Source organism: Peromyscus leucopus, chromosome 16_21, assembly GCF_004664715.2.
Source record: "Peromyscus leucopus breed LL Stock chromosome 16_21, UCI_PerLeu_2.1, whole genome shotgun sequence".
NCBI lineage: Eukaryota > Metazoa > Chordata > Mammalia > Rodentia > Cricetidae > Peromyscus > Peromyscus leucopus.
In genome coordinates this window covers 1,341,614-1,359,662 of record NC_051084.1, presented here as the reverse complement: position 1 = coordinate 1,359,662, position 18,049 = coordinate 1,341,614, and the positions used below count along the sequence as shown (strand labels likewise).

Sequence of the window (18,049 nt, the reverse complement as noted above, 5' to 3'; positions counted from 1 at the left end):
TTCCTGGGGCGTCCTCTTTGACCATCTTTTGTAAAGTAGGTCACTTCCCTGTCATGCTCTCCTTCTCTTCAGCTATTCAATCCCAGGACGCTGTTTTACCTTCCTTGCAGCCCTGATCTCAGATACTGTTATATTCATCCGCTTTTTTATCTCATGCTTCCTTGTCTTAGTTAGAGTGTCTATTGCTGTGAAGAGGCACCATGACCATAGCAACTCTTATAAAGGAAAACATTTAATTGTGGTGGTGGCTTACAGTTCAGAGGTTTAGTCCATTATCATGATGGTAGGAAGCAAGGCAGCATATAGGCAGCCATGTTGCTGGAGAAGGAGCTGAGAGTTCTTACATCTCAACCCACAGGCAACAAGAAGTGGTCTGAGACACTGGGCATGGCTTGAGCGTATATGAGACCTCAAAGCCCACCCCCCTAGTGACATACTTCCTCCAACAAGGCCACACCTACTCCAACAAAGCCACACCTCCTAATAGTGAGCTTATAAGGGACAATTCCATTAAACTACCACGAGACAAAAAAGCCACAGTGACTGATACACTATGAGCTGATAAAAGCAGACACTCCAATGTCTGTTAAATGTCATAGACTCTGTCTCTGTTTTAAAACAAGAGGTTAAGAAAGTAAAGCAGACATGTGTGATTTCCCATCTTCCCAGTTTGGGAGATAATATAGCCTCTCTAAAGCTTTCACTCTGAGAAGCCACTCAATGGTAGCTACTCCTGATTTTAGAATTTTGGTAACCCAAGCGTCTAAAACACCAATGGCAAGGCCTTTGTCATCCATCATCAATCCACAGGCTTTGAGATCCACTCTGCTCTGAGTCTCCTCTATTTCCTATTCCTGTACATCAGGTCACTGAGTCCTGAAGACTTATTCTTGCAGAGGACCAAAGTTCAGCACCAAAATCGGGTGTCTCGCAAACAAACCCACATGCAAACTTACACCCACATAAAATTAAAATTAATAAAAATAAATCTTAAAAACTAGAAATGAAAGAAAGACTATTAAATATTTAAATTAGCGTTAAGCCGGGTGACAGAGTCCTTGGGAGGCCAAGGCAGGAAGATTGAAAGTTCAAGGTCTGCCTTGGCTAGCTACATAAAGAATTCAATGCCATCCTAGACAACTTAGTGTGACTGTGTGTCAAAGAGGAAAAATGAGAAGAAAGAGGGGGGGAAACAGTAGAATGCATGCCTAGCATGTACAAGGGCCTAGCTTCAATCCTGGGTACCGCAAATAATAAATAGATAAATAGTAAGTGTATGAGTTAGAAAACAATGGGAAATAGCATATAATCATGAGCTGAATTATACATAATCAAGCGATAAGGTGTGAAGTGTATGTATGTGATATGGAAAAGGGGGGTCAGCAGAAAGACTTCTAGGGCCAGGGAGGAGCTCTCCGTAGGTGAGGTGACAGGTCCAAAGTGGAAGCAGCCACAGAGGACACATTTGTAAGGCAGCCACTCAGCACTGCCTTAGCTCTGATGCAGTGGTTCTCAACCTTCTTAATGCGGTGGCTCTTTAATACAGCTCCTCATGCTGTGGTGACCCCCTACCATTTTCACTGCTACTTCCTAACTATAATCTTCCTACTCTTATGAATCATAGTGCAAATATCTGATATGCAGGATATCTGATATGTGACCCCTGTGAAAGGGCTATCTGACCACCAGTGGGGTCGTGACCCACAGGTTGACGACTGCTGTGAGCCTCCTCAGCTCTAGCTTTTTGCTGCTTACCATCCTGGGTAATGAGTCCAATGGGTTTATAACTTTAGGTTTTTTCCAATAAATCGGATCAATTTTTTTTAAAGATTTATTTATTTATTATGTATACAGTGAGTGTTCGGCCTGCAGGCCAGAAGAGGGCACCAGATCTCATTGTAGATGGTTGTGAGCTACCATGTGGTTACTGGGAATTGAACTCAGGACTTCTGGAAGAACAGCCAGTGCTCTTAACCTCTGAGCCATCTCTCCAGCCCTCATTTCAATTTTTTTATTAAATAATTATTTGAGATGAACAAAGTCTTTTTTGGAGCCTTTGTGTAACCTCTGACCCAGTGATCTAGGTGGCCAGATGGAAGCTGAGCCCTAGACATTCATTACTTTTAAAAAAAAAAAATCTGGCCGGGCTGTGGTGGCGCACGTCTTTAATCCCAGCACTTGGGAGGCAGAGGCAGGCAGATTTCTGTGAGTTCAAGGCCAGCCTGGTCTACAGAGTGAGATCCAGGAAAGGCGCAAAGCTACACAGAGAAACCCTGTCTTGAAAAACCAAAAAAAAAAAAAAAAAAAAAAAAAAAAAAATCTGTACCAGAGGCTGGTTATCAAATGTTGATTGCCTCATAAAACCAGGACATCACATAGTTTTTTTCTTTGTGTGGTGTGTGTGTGTGTGTGTGTGTGTGTGTGTGTGTGTGTTTCAGGGGATCAAACTCAGGACTTCCCACATTCTAGGCAAGCACTCTACCATGGATCTATATCCATCCCTTAGGAAGTAATACTTGGTCTATGGCAAATTTCCCCCTCTGCCATCTTCTAAACACTTATTAACTGAATGACTACCAAGTAAGATGACGTGATGTCTGTTACCTCTGAACTTTAGAAGTGGCCAGCTCAATAACTGAACTTCTACTGTGATAATAAGAGAATGAGAGGCAAGCAAGTCCAGCTATCTCACCCATTAGGGTTTGATCCCCAGGTGCTGACAGCAGTCTATTATGGAGCTGTTCCCTCCTACAGATTCCATCTCCAGACAACCCATCCAGCGTCATCAAGGGGCAAACTGGCCCCCAGAATCTGACCATAGGTTTCCCCATTCAACAGACAAGTTCTAAGTGGAACATTCGTCTCTCTGTGCGCACATGGTAGGAACATGTGGCCCCTGAAGGATATTGTGCAAAGGTCCAGGAACTGCTCTCCTAACCTCATACATCTGCAGTCAGAAAATATTGGAATTAAAGCTTCAGGATACACACAAATCTCTCTTTTTGGTCTAGCTCATACTGTGATCTTATGCTTGCTGAAGGACTAACTTCCATCACAGCCCTGACAATATTGATTGTTCTGGCTTAAAGGTACATAAGTAGATTGATTTTAGTTTCCCCTCTCAAACTAAAAAGGATCATAGTAGTGTTAGTATTTTCCTGTTTCCACCGGTTGGTATACACTGAATGAATAAATAATAATGTTACTTGGAAAAATGTGGTCGATGGAAAGCAAGGTGCATGTCTTGAATTGCACTGTGAACTGGTTTCGATGCTTCCTACCCTTGTCCATTTTGAGTGGCACCATGGATTCTACACCGTCCATTCTGACCCATTGTTTGAAAAAAAAAAAAAAGATCATTTTCGTGGTTGAGGTCTGGGGTGCAGAAATGAACCCATCGGGGGAAATGTGTCCTCTTGTGGAGGTTAATAAGCATCAGGGCTGTCACTTCCCTCTAAGTCAGGGGGAAGGAAATATATTCACCAGGGGCCTTTGTTAATTTGTTTCTAATTTAAGGACAATTAGGCAATTGTACACTCCCACCCAGCTTCTGCATGATTTCTCTCTCTACTAGATAAAAAAGAAAAAGAAAAAAATCTGGAAACAAAGAAGTCTGAAATTTTTGGCTTCATTTGACTGGACACCTAGTAGTCAGTTACCAGGGAGCCTGGGAGCCAGCCAATAACTGTTTTATACTGTTTCCTCTTTCTGGCAAAAAAATTGTTTTCTACTGTCCCAAAGTATTACTTGTTCTGGAAATACTTCTTAGCTGAGATGTTTCTTGAGCTGTTGCAGCATAGAATCCTTTAGGTCATAAATACGTTCTGTACAAGAAAAAAAGCAGTCCCTCCCTCTTTAGATACTTCATCTAAGAAGAAATGGAAGGCGACGAGGAAGAAACACCAAATTCTTCTGGCCTCTCGCATTTCTTTATTTCCAGGTGGCATTTAACTTCCAACTTTGCAGAACCCCAACAGGAAGGCAAGCCTCCTCAGGGCGGTGCAGGAAGCCCGCTCCCGCGGTGGGGAGTCTATGTACCAGCGGGATTTAAACCCGCTACAGAGGGGGCGTGGCCCGGGAAAGGCGGCGCAGCTCGGGTAGGCGGGGCGGGGGCGGGTCTCCGGGAGGCTAAGCCTCGTTCAAGAAAGACCTGAGCTCCGGGAGCCAGTGTCTGTCTCTTTAAATGCCAAGGGCTGCGCTCCCGCCCGGGAGCCCAGAGCCGGATCTACAATCCCGTCCCTCCCGCTCCGGCGCTTGTTGCTCGCCCGGCCCGAGCGGGAGCTGCGGACCCCGGGAAGCCCAGCTACCTCCTTCTGCTTTCCTCTTCGTGTTCCACCTTCCGGGAGATCTGCGTGAGGGTTTGTACAGCAGCGAGCGTGAACAGGCATTGCCCCCAGCCCCATCTTCAATTCTTGGGGCGCTACGCAGCCGCGCGGGGCGGGAAGGGGAGAAATGCGTCCTTCCCCGCTGCCTAGCTTCGCCCCGGTCCGCGCTGGGAGAGGAGGCACTGCGGAGCCCACACCTGCAAACTCGTCCTAGAAGTCTCAGGGTGCGGCGGGGCGCCCCTCCCGGTCCCCCAGGGCTTCTACGTCTCCGCGAGTGAGTCGGCGCAGGTAATCCGAACCCCAGGGCAGGAGCGCGGGGGAGGAGCCGGCAAGCTGCAGCAAGGACTTGTCGCAGGTGAGCCAGGTGGGGTGGCTCACCTGCTACGGCCATGTCGAGGGGGCCTCTCTGGTTCCTAGAGGGTGCAGTCTTTGTGGGGCGTCTAAAGCCTAGTTAGGATCCGGAGTGGGAGGGGAAGTTGGGAAAAGAGAAGGGAATTGGAATAAAGTTTCTATTTCCTTCCCCCCCTCTTGCCCAGGGTTGGCAGGTAGGGCGCGGGCGGAAGCTGTAGGCGCAGCTGATGCAATGGGCTTTGGACGGGGCCAGGTGATGGCTCGGGGTTGGGGAGAGCTGGAGTGGCCATATCTCCAGTAATCGTGACCTAAGAGGTGGAGGAACGCGAGGAAGCTCGCTTCCTAGACTCCCCCTAAAATGGCTCCAGGTGCTCGGCCCCCACCCGTTCTTTTTCCAGAACAAAACGTCTTTCCCTTAAGTGGCACCTACAAATACATTTTTCCTCGTCTCCTTTTCCAACAGGTGGCTTTAGCTCCTGCCCCGGGACCAGTGCCAATGACTCTGCTGGTGGTTTCGCTTTCTCCTCTCGCAGTCCTGTGAACCAGCGTCCACAACGTGATGGGCAATCAGGTGGAGAAACTGACCCACCTAAGTTACAAGGAAGTTCCCACGGCCGATCCGACCGGCGTGGACCGAGACGATGGGCCCCGCATAGGAGTCTCTTATATTTTCTCCAATGACGACGAAGATGTGGAACCGCAGCCACCGCCCCAGGGGCCTGATGGCGGAGCGTTGCCGGACTCCGGGGACCGGCCTCCCCTGCCCCCGCCGCAGCCCTATGACCCGCGGCAGCACGAGGTGGAATGCTCGGTGTTTTATCGCGACGAGTGCATCTATCAGAAAAGCTTCGCGCCGGGGTCGGCGGCGCTAAGCACCTATACACCCGAGAACCTGCTCAACAAGTGCAGTCCAGGCGACCTCGTGGAGTTTGTGTCGCAGGCGCAGTACCCACACTGGGCTGTCTATGTGGGCAATTTCCAGGTAGTGCATCTGCACCGACTGGAGGTGAGCAACAGCTTCCTGACCGACGCAAGCCAAGGTCGGCGCGGCCGCGTGGTCAACGATCTGTATCGCTACAAGCCATTGAGTCCCAGCGCTGTGGTGCGCAACGCGCTGGCGCACGTGGGCGCCAAGGAGCGGGAGCTCAGCTGGCGCAACTCGGAGAGCTTTGCCGCCTGGTGCCGCTATGGCAAACGTGAGTTCAAGATCGGTGGCGAGCTGCGCATCGGCAAGCAGCCCTACCGTTTGCAGATTCAGCTCTCGGCTCAGCGCAGCCACACTCTCGAGTTCCAGAGCCTGGAGGACTTGATCATGGAGAAGCGGCGCAATGACCAAATCGGACGCGCGGCGGTGCTACAGGAGCTCGCCACGCACCTGCACCCGGCTGAGCCAGATGAGGGCGACAGCGATGCGGCTCGGACTACACCGTCTCCCCTGCGCCCCCCTGCACTGGGCTCCGAGGAGGAGGATGGAGACTCGGTGGTGCACTGATACTTAACCTGGGCTCAGAGCTGCAAAAGGGAGCTGTTTGCAACGGCCGCGCCCCTTCCTCCCCACCCATACCCACTTCATCTGGGCCCCATTTGATATTCTTGGGCCTTTTGGAAAACGCAGAGTTGGTGAAATGCACAGCCGACTTTGGACGGGGGAGGAGGAAGGGGACGGAGGGAGCAGGTAGGAGCACTTTGGCTGGTGGGTGGCCAAAGGGAGCATTTTCTTCCAGCCGCCTCAGTCTACCTTCCTTTCTGAGGTGAGGTAAAGTGTAAATTTGCTTGGAGTTTCAACCCTGATAGATCTGGGGCCAAATTCAACCCTTCCTATATAAGCAGGCTTGGGGAATTTCAGAGCACCTATGCCCTGCATTAGGCCTCTGTCCCTTTCAGCTTGGAGGATGCAGGGTACAAAGGCCAGAGGGGGTTGGGGAGGCGCCGCCACGGGGCAGCTGGAAGAGCTGCTTATCTGCTTCCCCCACTGAGCTGTGCTTGGGATCGTAGTGATTTATTTTATGGGATTCCCGGGGCACAGGTCTGCTGAAACCACAAGATCTGGGAGCAGCAGACCGAAACCAAACAGCCCTGTATTAAGTGCAACAAATACTTTAGCAAACTCAGGCTACAGGCTACAAACAGACTCTGCTACCTCCCTCCTCCCTGTCCCCAAGTACCTCCTTGGGAAGCTGACTCTAAACAGAGTCTCTGGCTCACAACCCTTCCCCGTCCATCTCCACCCCCTTCTCCCCCTCCCCCACCCCGGTTACAAGTAAATCATTGTCAAGGGCCAGGCAGAGAAAGGATTCAATTAAGGTACCGTTCTGCTGCCTCTGTTTTTGGCCTGCCGCTGTGGACTCTTAGAGCTGTGGCGGTGTTATCAAGGGAAGCAATAGCCCTTTGTGTCTCTGATCTAATTAAACCTGCTTGGCGTGTTCATCTGCAGGTCACAGATGGGGTTGGCTTGTGCCACCCCATAAAATATCCTCTAGGGAATCTGCCAGCGATGCCCTGGCAAGAATTAAATCTCTCCTATCCCCTTGCTGAATGGTGAGGATAACCCTGTACAGATAAAGCTGGACCCAGGGTTCTTTCTGCCTTTTTTTTTTTTTTTCCCCTCTTCTTGGTTTGCTTTCCTCACCATGGCTTTGTTCTGCCTGGTGGTAAATCCTAGGTTTCAGACAGTTGCTGTGGTAGGTAGGGTTAGGGTTAGGTTCACTTTACCACGTATGATTGAAGTTTAATTCAAGGTGCAGAGTCTTGTTATATGGACCCAGTTTCTTTGTGGCTTGGAGAACATACCATTCCGAGCCTTTTCTTAATTGAGTGGTGACATGAGTCCCACAGATTTTGATTATGGTCCCAAATGTAGGTTGGTGATGGTGGAATGTATCATTGGCTGACTGACAGGTAGCAATTGGGTCGGCTGCTGAACTTCTGTGCACTTTAGTACAAGGCTTTAAGATGTCGGCAGCCCTGGCCCCTGAACTGTGGGCGGGCCTTTGACTGCCTGTTAACTGCTCTCAAAGTTGAGCCTGGTTAAAGGCCTTTCCTGCCTTCCACATGCAGTCCTTGTACTGTAATTGGACAAGTAATTTGTGAACTAGATTTTAGCCACTGGAACAGAATCTTACTTGAGTGCCCTGAAGCCATGGCCATTGTTGGGCTTCTTGCCTGGGGAATCACACTTTTTTTTTAGACATAAAAGTTGAGAGCCTTTTTTTTTTAAAGCCTAGATCTTCATAGTACCTCAGCATGAAACTTTTTCATTATAAAGGCATTAAATGCATTTTCTGCTTTCATAGTGATTACCAAACAAGTCCTTGTTCCTTTGAATGTTGAAGATGAACTGTACACTAGCCTTGGTTTGGGACATTGGAGGAGAATCAGTTTCTAATTGGGAATGTAGATCTGATTTCTGTGTACATGAGTACACAGCTATGTGTTTATATGGTCTTGTTCTTGGAACAGCAGAGCAAGATAAACACAGGAGGCGATGACATTTAGGAAAACCTATGTCTAACAGATTGGGGTTAGTGAAAATGGAAATTGATGCCCACTGTGTGGACGACAGGAGAGGAAGAGTCAGAACAGCTGTTAGCAGCAGCTCTGGGATAGCAAACCATTCCTGCTATCCATCCCAGCCTTTTTCATCACCACCCCTACCCCCCGAAAAGAAAGTCTGTTCACGCTTAGTGTAGCAGGTGATTTGTATTAGCCATAGAGTGCCCCCAAAGGAAGAACTCATAAGATCCACCCTACCGGTAGCATTATTACTTCTTGGAAATAGATCTTTATCAGGTGATATTTTCTGGAATGTGCTGTCAACAATTCAGCTGGGTACCAATGAATATGGAATACTTAGGAAGAGCCATCCCCTTGGAAGTTTCCTTAGGGGTAGAAGGGTTTTAGCAATGGTTCTCAACGTGTGTGTGTCTGTGTGTCTGTGTGTGTCTGTGTCTGTGTCGTTGAGACCCTTTGGGGCACATACTAGATATCCTGTATATCAGATATTTACATTATGATTCATAGCAAAATTGCAGTTATGAAGTGGCAGTGAAGTAATTGGATGGTTGGGGGTCACTACAACATGAAAAATTGTGTGAAAGGGTCTCAGCATTAGGAAGGTTGAGAACCACTGATTTGAAGTAAAGCAGCATCGACTTAGGGCTCTAAGAAGAGTGTTGTATCATCTCTTGGTTTTTAAGACAGCAGTGTTATGGGGGGAATTTTTTTTTTTTTAATTTTTATTTTAATGTCCTGGCAATGGCTATGTCTGGCACTTTAGAAAATAAAAGAATATTTAATAATTTTTGTTTCTCCTTAGGAATAAGACATAGAACTATTTTGTACTGTGAATTACGGACGCTCTTTGAAGGAAAGAAATATTGATTCCAATGTTCTTCCGAAGCTCTGGAGGGGGATAAGCAGGACCCTGTGGAACACATACTAAAAGAAACCAGACAAATTCTATTTTCTTACCCGAGCAAATTTTTTATTGAGACTCTTATGTATGTCAAAGGAGCCTACAACTTCAGCTACACAACTTTTTCTATGGGGAGAACTGGTATTTTGTAGCTTTTATTCCACGTTTAATTAAACATGACTTTGTAGCAGGAAAATGTCTAGCAGAAGACTTTATTGCAGATCTTGAAGATTTTTAGTTTTTATGAAAGTGGTTTCAGTGGTTAAAGCCCCTCAAAGCTTTGGCGCTTCTGAGCCTCATGGCGCCATTGGACAAGAACAACCACATGAAAACATATTTTTTGGAAGCAAAACTTTAATTTTATATGACACATATATACTATGGAAAGCTAAGAAAATTTAAGGACTACTTGTTTTTTCTTTTTTCTTTTTTTCTTAAAATGGGATCCACTGTGTTGAAGACTCTTGATATTATGTGCTTGTCTAGCCATTAAAAAAAAACAAATTAAAATAAAATTGAACATGATCATAGTCATCCAATAGATTTGTTTGGAAAGTTAGATTTTGTGAATTGTTTAAAAAATCAGCATAATGATCAATTTGACTGTTTTATTCATCTTTTCCTTATGCCGTTTTGTTCTTGGTTATAAATCTGTGGCCTGTGAAGAATTACCCATCAGGATACATACTCCACATGCATTTTATTTCCCAGCAAATTGCAGAAACTTTAATTTTGTTGGAGGTTGTATGTTAAATCAACTTTCTTTCACCACTTCTTGAGGAGGAGGTTCTAGTTTGAAATTGTATCATTTCCTTCAAAATGAAGGGCAGTACTTAGTTAAATAAAAGATTGATGACATCTTTTAAGCCATTTCCTCTTCACTCTGTCTTATTAAAATAAAAGCTGTCAAGTTCTTTTGAAAAATGTTATGAGGGTTCCCAATAAACCATCTATTATTAGAGCTCATTGCATTCATCTCTCCACATATACACCTTCTCTTTTGACATTTTTGATCTAAATTCAAGCTACTCAGCTTACTGTAATATGTGTATGTCATCCTTACGTTGTTCAGAGAATAGTTTGGTGGATTCACTTAGTGACCCAAACTCTTGTATTTACCAAGTGGGAATTAACCACCCATTGCTTTATGCTGTCCATGTTCGTGACAAGTGTCTTGTGACCACACATCTTCAATACACAGTTTTCAGAAACAATGGGAATGTTACCAGAAGATGTACTTACGGAATCTACAGTGGGAAGGTCTGTGTTCAGCAACTGGTTTGAACTTTGGGTGGTTTCCCAGCCTCAGGTGAAGCACAATGCTTATCACCTGGCACTGTTGTCATGCCAACAGATACAGGTGTGTGTAGTTGGGAGAACAAATACAACATCTAATAAGGTACCTTGAAGGCCCGCCAGCATTCCCCAGGACTACCTCTGAAACTGCCACCACAGTCTCCAGAGGTTCAAATCCAGGCTGAGAATTTTATGTAACAAAGTTGAGTGGAGTTACAAGAAGCCCAAGCAAGCAGGAGGTCATTGCTACTGTAATCTCAGAGTTCTCATTACACAAGACACTTTGGGGAAGGGAGCCTAATGCAGAATTTCACTAATTCCTTGGTAGCCTTGGTGGAGGCTGCTGTTCCTCCTTCTTCTAAGTGGGCCAGCTTGCTTGATGTGGGAAAATGACATGTTCCAAGCATTTAAAAGGTCCTCTAAAGTGAACAGGCTCAAATAAGTGCAAAAAGGTTTCTATTTCCTTTTACTGAATTTCCTGGGGAAACTGCTTATTAAACAAATATAGCAATTTGCCTGCCGAATAAATGTATTTTCAATCACAATAAGGTACAGTCCTGAGCATTATGAAGGGCCAGAGGGTGTTGAGCCCAGTCCTGCATCAAAGAAGAATGATACTTAATTGAGACTGTATGAGTGTACTCAAACAAGTTGAAGCCAGGGGGAGGTCCTAAGGACAGGGTTTGAGAAACAATAGCCCTTAGCCGCAGCAGTTATCAAGAGTGCTTGAACAGAGTTGCCAGGCAGCTGCCCTTCTGGGTCCATTGGCTTCTGTGTAAGCTTGTGGTTTTGGCAGCGTCTTTTGCTACAGTGACTATCAGACAATCACGGAATGACTAGTCATGACTTCCTGGCTAAGTGACTCCCATCTTGACTCTGATAACTTTCATTTTCTCACTAGGAGCCAGAACACAAAGAAGTTTATGAACACCCCCCCAAATATATATATATATATATATATATATATATATATATATATATATATATATATGAAGTGACCCAGTCCCTGAACTTATTGGTATGGGGAAATCATATATATATGTGTGTGTGTGTGTGTGTGTGTGTGTGTGTGTGTGTTTGTATGTATATATGTATATATATGTATGTATATATGTATATATACATACACACACACACACACACATATATATATATGACAGGTTGTAATAAAGGTGACTCTGTAAAGGGCTGCTTGTTTATAGGAATGCAAATAGAGCAAATGCATACATGTTTAAGTAGAATTTGCAACCCGCAGAGGAGAAGCCTGTAGTCCTGTCATAAAATCAGAAAGAAACACAAGTACCAATAATAGAGATCATGATGTCACTGACAGGACTGATATTTACTAAGTCCTTAGGTAGGAGGCTCCACAATTCCCGTAGTGTACCTGATGTATGACAATAAACCACATGCGTAGTCACTCCTATTTAAAATAGACAAGACAGATAACAACAATCAAATGGCAGAAGTATTTGATTACAGTTGTGATGGAGTTCAGGGAAGATGTGTAGTGTGTAGAAGAGGCTCTCTTCATCAATGAGTCAGAATGCTACATGTCCAGAGGCAGGGGATGCATCCATTGCTTTGGACCGAGTGCAGATCATTCATCAAGGCAGAAAGACTGGAGAGTAAATGAATGAATCCTTAGTGCTTTCAAAATGCCTTTGTTCCACCTCCTGGTACTCATGGACTTCTCCAACTCATTCATGAGTTCCTTTGTTCCTCAGAGCAGAACACAGGCAGCGACCCTTCATAAGAGATTGAGTGGCTGGATGTGTTTTGAGTCGGGTTTTGCTAGACCAAACCCTCCATCATCTCACAGTGGTGTTCGAACTATGTTTTGAACAGGATGAGCATAGCAATGGTTTTTAAGAGGCATAGGGTGGGACAGTCAATGACTATCAGAGCTGGAGATTGTCCTGTTATTACTATGTGGGCCTTAGATTACTAGGTTAGGAAGTAGAGTGTGAATTCAAGCCTTGGCCCAATGCAGGAGAGTAGTCAAGTGGGTGGACTCAGCTAGATGAGAAGTGAATAGCAAGTTTTACAGCCTTAGAATCATTACTGAGGAGGAGGGAATTGTGTTCAGCTGGTAAACCACGGCTGTGAGTTTAGTGCTATCATGATCTCAAGAATGGTCCTAAGTGGCTATAAGGATGCACTCTAGACTACTTCCTTTGGGAGGTATAGAACTTAGTCAAGTCGCAGGGTAGTTATCTAACTACTCAGTACATTTTTTTCAGTCTTGTAACTTACGATGCATCACTGAAGGGAAAAGGCCTGCCTGGACACAAAGTATGGTTGAGACTTTACAGTTAAAGAACCTGTGTTTCTCTGCTGTGGCCTCTGCTTATTAGCCTGTGATATTGGGGAGAAGTTGCATACTTCCCGGAATACTGAATTTCTCCTTTGTACAATGCACTTTTTCAGTTGTATTTGTAAAGTATGTATGACATTGTAGCAGTTAATACTTAATACTAACAGAAATCAGCATCAACATTAATATTAATATATATTAATACATTTGGACAATATCTACCTTAATGCTAGTTGTAAGGGCAAAATGAAACAAGTCCTTAGAGGCTCTCAATAATAACGACTAGGATTAGGAACAAAAGTTTGGGGTTTCATGGATAGTAGTACACTTGGTAGAGTGCTTGCTGGGAAAACATGGCAGTTGGGCTTGGATTCCCTGGCCCTACAGGAATGCTGGTTAGAACAGTGCACATCTCATATCTGTAATGCCCATGGCTTATAGGTGGTTTCCTGAAGCTTGCTAGTCAGCCAGTCTAGCCAAATTGGCAACCTTGAGGTTCAGTGAGAGAGCATGCCCCATAAACTAATGTGGACAGTAATGGAGGAAGATACCTGGCATCAACCTTTGGCCTCTACATATGCACACAATCAGGCACACACACAGGCAGAGGAAGGAAATTGTGGGATATTATATATATTCTAAAGCCTTACTCAAGTTACCATCTGCGAAAAGAACTCTTCCCTTTAGGCTTAGAGAATTTCTTTTCAGAGAGAATTATTTAAAAAATTAATTTTACAATTATATAGTTAATTATCAAATTAATATAGTAATAATAATTGACTAATTTTCAGAGAATATTCTCAAACCTATTTTCTTGTATTTGTTTTAGTACTGGCAAGATTTATCACTATGTTTAATATTAGAAACCAAGGCTGAGAGTGAATGGAAAAAAGATAGTAAATTCATCTAAATATTCTGGAAAAAGCATTTAACGGCTTTATGTGTTTTTGTTTGCTTTCAATATTGCTATATTCAACATTGACCTTTTTTCCTTTTCTTTCCATATCAGAGTGCATTTCCCTTTGCTGCCCAGCTCAGTTTCTGGCCAGTGCATCATAGACTATGGAAGGATATTGTTGTATCTCTCTGGATATGCATAATTTATATGAAGGGAGCCTTTTGCTTGTTTACTCCAGACAGAGTTATATTTGTCCATAAAAGCATTAAATGATGGTTGTTTTTTGTACTGACATACATTCTGAAAAACTGAATTATGTTTCGGTTCACAGAGAGCTTTTGTGTACCATATCCTCAGCACCTAACTCCGAGCATCACTGTGGTGCCCTCGTCTTGATCCATGAGCTCACCCGGACGTGCCATTAACTCTCCAGCCCACAGTTTACACCAGGGCTCACTGTGTGTGGTGTGCTCTACAAAGTTGGACAGCTGTATCCACCGTTGTAGCTGTTACCTCAACCTCTCTTCCTTCATCTTCTCCCTCTTCCCCCAGGCTGAGACTGAGCCCATTCCAGCTGCTCTCATCCATGCTGTAGCCACCATTACAGCTTTTTATCCCAGCCTCTCTTCTTTCATCTCCTCTCCACTTGCCCCATCCCCCATCCCACCCCTTTGCAGTTCCTCTTATTCAGCCTTAAGAAAAACTTCCCTGTAAGCCACCCAGCTTTCCTCAACAGGCCCGATGGCATTCCTGGCTTCTGGGGTGTTCATTCATTCTTTAGGAATTCATGAGGCCTGCCAGACCCGGGCTTCCAGGAATCTTACATGGTCCAGGTGCATGCCCACATTCCATGAGGGAAACAGACTGGCTCTACCTTGTGATAAAGTGTGTTGAGAGGCCAGGCAGGCCTCAGGCAGAGGAGAATTATCACCTTGTTGGGGGGTGGGGGTGGGGGATTCCTTGGAGAAGCTTTCTAGGGACAGTTTAAGGGCTGGAGATCTTAACAGTTTACAATGCAATTCTGCTCTGTTCTCTTCAACCCTGGATTAAAATTCTGTGTGGCTGAAATAGGAAGAGGGACATAAAAACAAGCAGTATAATTTCCTTAGGAACTTCCCTTTTCTCCCCTCATAATGCTGATATAGATTTTTAGCCACATAGGTTCTATATTATCCTGTATAACCCATAGTATAGGTTATTATTATAACATATACATTATAACTAACTGCACTGATCTTCACTTTACCACACTAAAATCGATCTCTTCTCTGAGTACCTTCGTTCAGCTTGCCTTGAAAACAGCACTACAGTCCATTACAGTAAGGATTCAAGGGCTTCTCTGGCTTAAAGGAGCTGAGAGGTTATAGGACATGCAGCATCACCCCAGTACCTCTCCTCCCTGGGCTGCCCATGCACAGAAGTCTTCATTTGCAAAGTGAAAGTAATACATGAGCTTCTCTGCAAGGGTTTCAGTGAGTGTGTGTATTCCAGTCCCCAGAGCAAGTCCGGAAAGGAATTACAAGCTCTGAGGTGGTCACTGTCCATATACCTGGTCCCTCTCTTGCTCTCACCCAGGGTTTCTGAATAGACACCAGAATCTTACAGATTTATTTCTGATTGAAACAGATTCAGCCCAACTCAAAAGGAGTTAAAGTGGTTGGCCACTCAGTATTCAATCCAATTAAAATGGATCAATATTTGATTTTCTGGGGGATAAAATCACATTCCTGAGCATTTGAGAAAACACCTAAGTAATTTGTAGACATACCTACCCATCATGTACTCACATATACACACTAACAGCTTCCTTCAAAGTAAGCATCAATTAAATGTTTTCTTTGTAAGAGTTGCTGTGGACACCAAGTAGTGGTGGCACACACCTTTAATCCCAGCACTTGGGAGGCAGAGGCAGGAGGATCTCAGTGAGTGCCAGGCCAGCCTGGTCTACAAAATGAGTTCCAGGACAGCCAGGACTGTTACACAGAGAAACCCTATCTTGAAAAACCAAAAAGAAAAAAAATGAAAAGGAGTTGCCGTGGTCATGGTGTCTCTTCACAGCAATAGAAACCCTAAGACAGTGTCCCTTCTAGACTTTTGTTTTTTCTGTGACCATTCAGCTATGGTTACCTCTCATACAGACCTTTCAGTTTTGGCATTGATTTTAAGTAAGATTACATCATGTTATTGCTATTTCTCAATTATTTTTTTCTCACCAGCAAATTAGGACTTCGGTATTAGAATGCAAAGTATCAGGGATATGTTTAAACAGCAAAAGCTTTTATTTCTAATTTACCAATTCTGTTAATGGCTATTTAAAGTGTTTCCCAGGGTTTATAATAATAAATGAGAGCACATGCATTTTGTTGTGACTATTCCTGGTATGCGTGCGTGCGTGCGTGCGTGCGTGCGTGCGTGCATGTGTGTGTGTGTGTGTGTGTGTGTGTGTGTGTAGAAGATGTAATCATGACATTTCTGGGTGAAGGATATACACAATTTAAACTTGATAGGAACAGCCATATGGCCCTCTACAAAAGCCTGCACATTTATGGGAATACTGATAACATCCTCAAGTGTTTAAAAAATAATTGCTCACTGATAGAATTTTAAAAATATTGCCTTGAAGTTTACATTCCTGGGTTTCACATTTACCACCTGGTCACAGATGTTTTGGCAAGAATTGAAGCCAGTGGTTGACCAACACTCTTCTGTTGCAGGCACTTGAACACATGCCAAAGCATTTGGTTGCTGGGTCAGTGCAGTGCATTGTAGAATCCAATGAAGTTAGAGGAACAGAAGAGAGGCCTTAGTGGTAGGTATTTAAAATTATCCTTCTTTTAAAATATGTGCATCAAAGTGTGTCATCCACCACCTTGCATCAACCAGTGGCTTCCAGTCATGTGTAGACTGAAGTCTTGGTTCTTTACAGTGGCCTGTTGGTCTGTACAAACTGGCTTCTGTTCATGTGGGCTTCTTATTGCATCTCCTTGAAGGGTAGGGTCCCTCTACAGCACTCCTTGTTTTCCTAAACACACCCAGGTCTTTTTCTTCATCATAGAGCAGCATCCTTCAGCCTTCCTGACTACTGACCTGCATACGAAACAAAACTCTACAGGAGTACTCCTTCCGACTTACCTGTGTGTCTGCATATAACCAAACTAAAATATCACTAAGCAATTCTGGCTTGTTTTATGGCATACTCTAATGTCACCTCGTCTGATTTGTTTCATTCTGATTCGTTTATTGGAGGGGAAATAAACTTGTTAGTAGCCACTAAATGGATCTGACAACTTATTAATGCAAGACCCAGTGTTTGCAAAACAGAGCCTGAAGCATGCCCAGGTTTCTTCCCTCTGGATGGCAGAGGCCTTGGCTCTCCTTCAAGCTTTTCGTGTCTCAGCATAAATATTATCCTACTTTCTTGTTCTAGTCCACTTCATTATTCCAACACGGAACTCTATTTATTTCTTTTATACTAATTTTCAAAAATTATAATTACCCGCTTACACCACTTTTATATCTCTTTATTGTATGTCTCTTCCCACTGGATGAAGGGCAAGAATATTGTTTGCATTTTACACCACAGTATATGCAGCACACAAGATAGTGATTGGAAAATAATAAGTACTCAATAAATACTTACAAATGAACAACAGTGCTTGTATTTTACACACTGAGAATTTGTCTCCCTGTGTCACAGCCCAAGTTCCATATATGCTGCTGCTGCTTTAGATCATAGAAAATGTCTCAGTAAAATTTTAAATCAGGTGCTCCCCAGCTCTCTCCCTCTAAATAAGAAATCAAAAGGTAGCAATGCTTACTCTGTCTCAAGACACAGAATATGTGGTCATTAAGAGTAGGGACTACAAGGTAGAATGTTCACCCAGCTTTCCCTACCTCTTCATCTGGGATGACTAGGAATGGAATAAAAAACTTAAAAAGGAGATGTACAAGTTGTTTAAAAAAAAATCACAGCCAGTACATGGATAGAACTTTGCATTTCACCTGATGGCTTTGTAAATATCTAAACCTTATCATAATCCTGTTGAAAAGGTAAGAGGATTTAGGATTATGGTAACATATGATTATGATATGCTGAGAACATTGAGAAGGCTTCTAGTGCCAGGTCCTATTAATTCATCCCATTTTCCTCATACTGGCCCTGAAAGGAGCTGTAATCCCCACTTTAAGGGCAAGGCTGAAGATTAGGTAGATAGGGGAGCATGGCCACTAAGGGGAGAGACTGATATTACAAGGTCCGAGTTTCTGCTTTCCAATTATGAGGCAACATGATGATAGACAGAATAATTCTCCCCTCCAAAAATACCCACACCTAATTTCCCAGAACCTGTGAATACCTTATCTCCCTTGTCAAAAGGGACTTTGTGGATGCAATAAACTAAGGATTTGGAGATGAGATTATCTTGCATAAAGTTATCTCAAGAGGTCTT

The 18,049-nt window shown here is 44.1% G+C and overlaps 1 protein-coding gene across 2 annotated transcripts; it reads left to right on the top strand.

Annotated features, from left to right (window-relative positions):
- Window positions 1-5,219: 5,219 nt before the first annotated feature.
- Window positions 5,220-16,415, top strand: Lratd2 (LRAT domain containing 2). 2 transcript variants are annotated; one of them, XM_037199622.1, is made up of 2 exons: window positions 5,220-6,351; window positions 16,316-16,415. In XM_037199622.1, the coding sequence occupies exon 1, from the start codon at window positions 5,236-5,238 to the stop codon at window positions 6,166-6,168; it is 933 nt and encodes a 310-aa protein (XP_037055517.1). In that variant the 5' UTR covers window positions 5,220-5,235; the 3' UTR covers window positions 6,169-6,351; window positions 16,316-16,415. The 2 variants fall into 2 exon arrangements, with proteins under 2 accessions (XP_037055517.1, XP_037055516.1); XM_037199621.1 differs by lacking the exon at window positions 16,316-16,415 and adding an exon at window positions 8,992-10,051.
- Window positions 16,416-18,049: the final 1,634 nt, after the last annotated feature.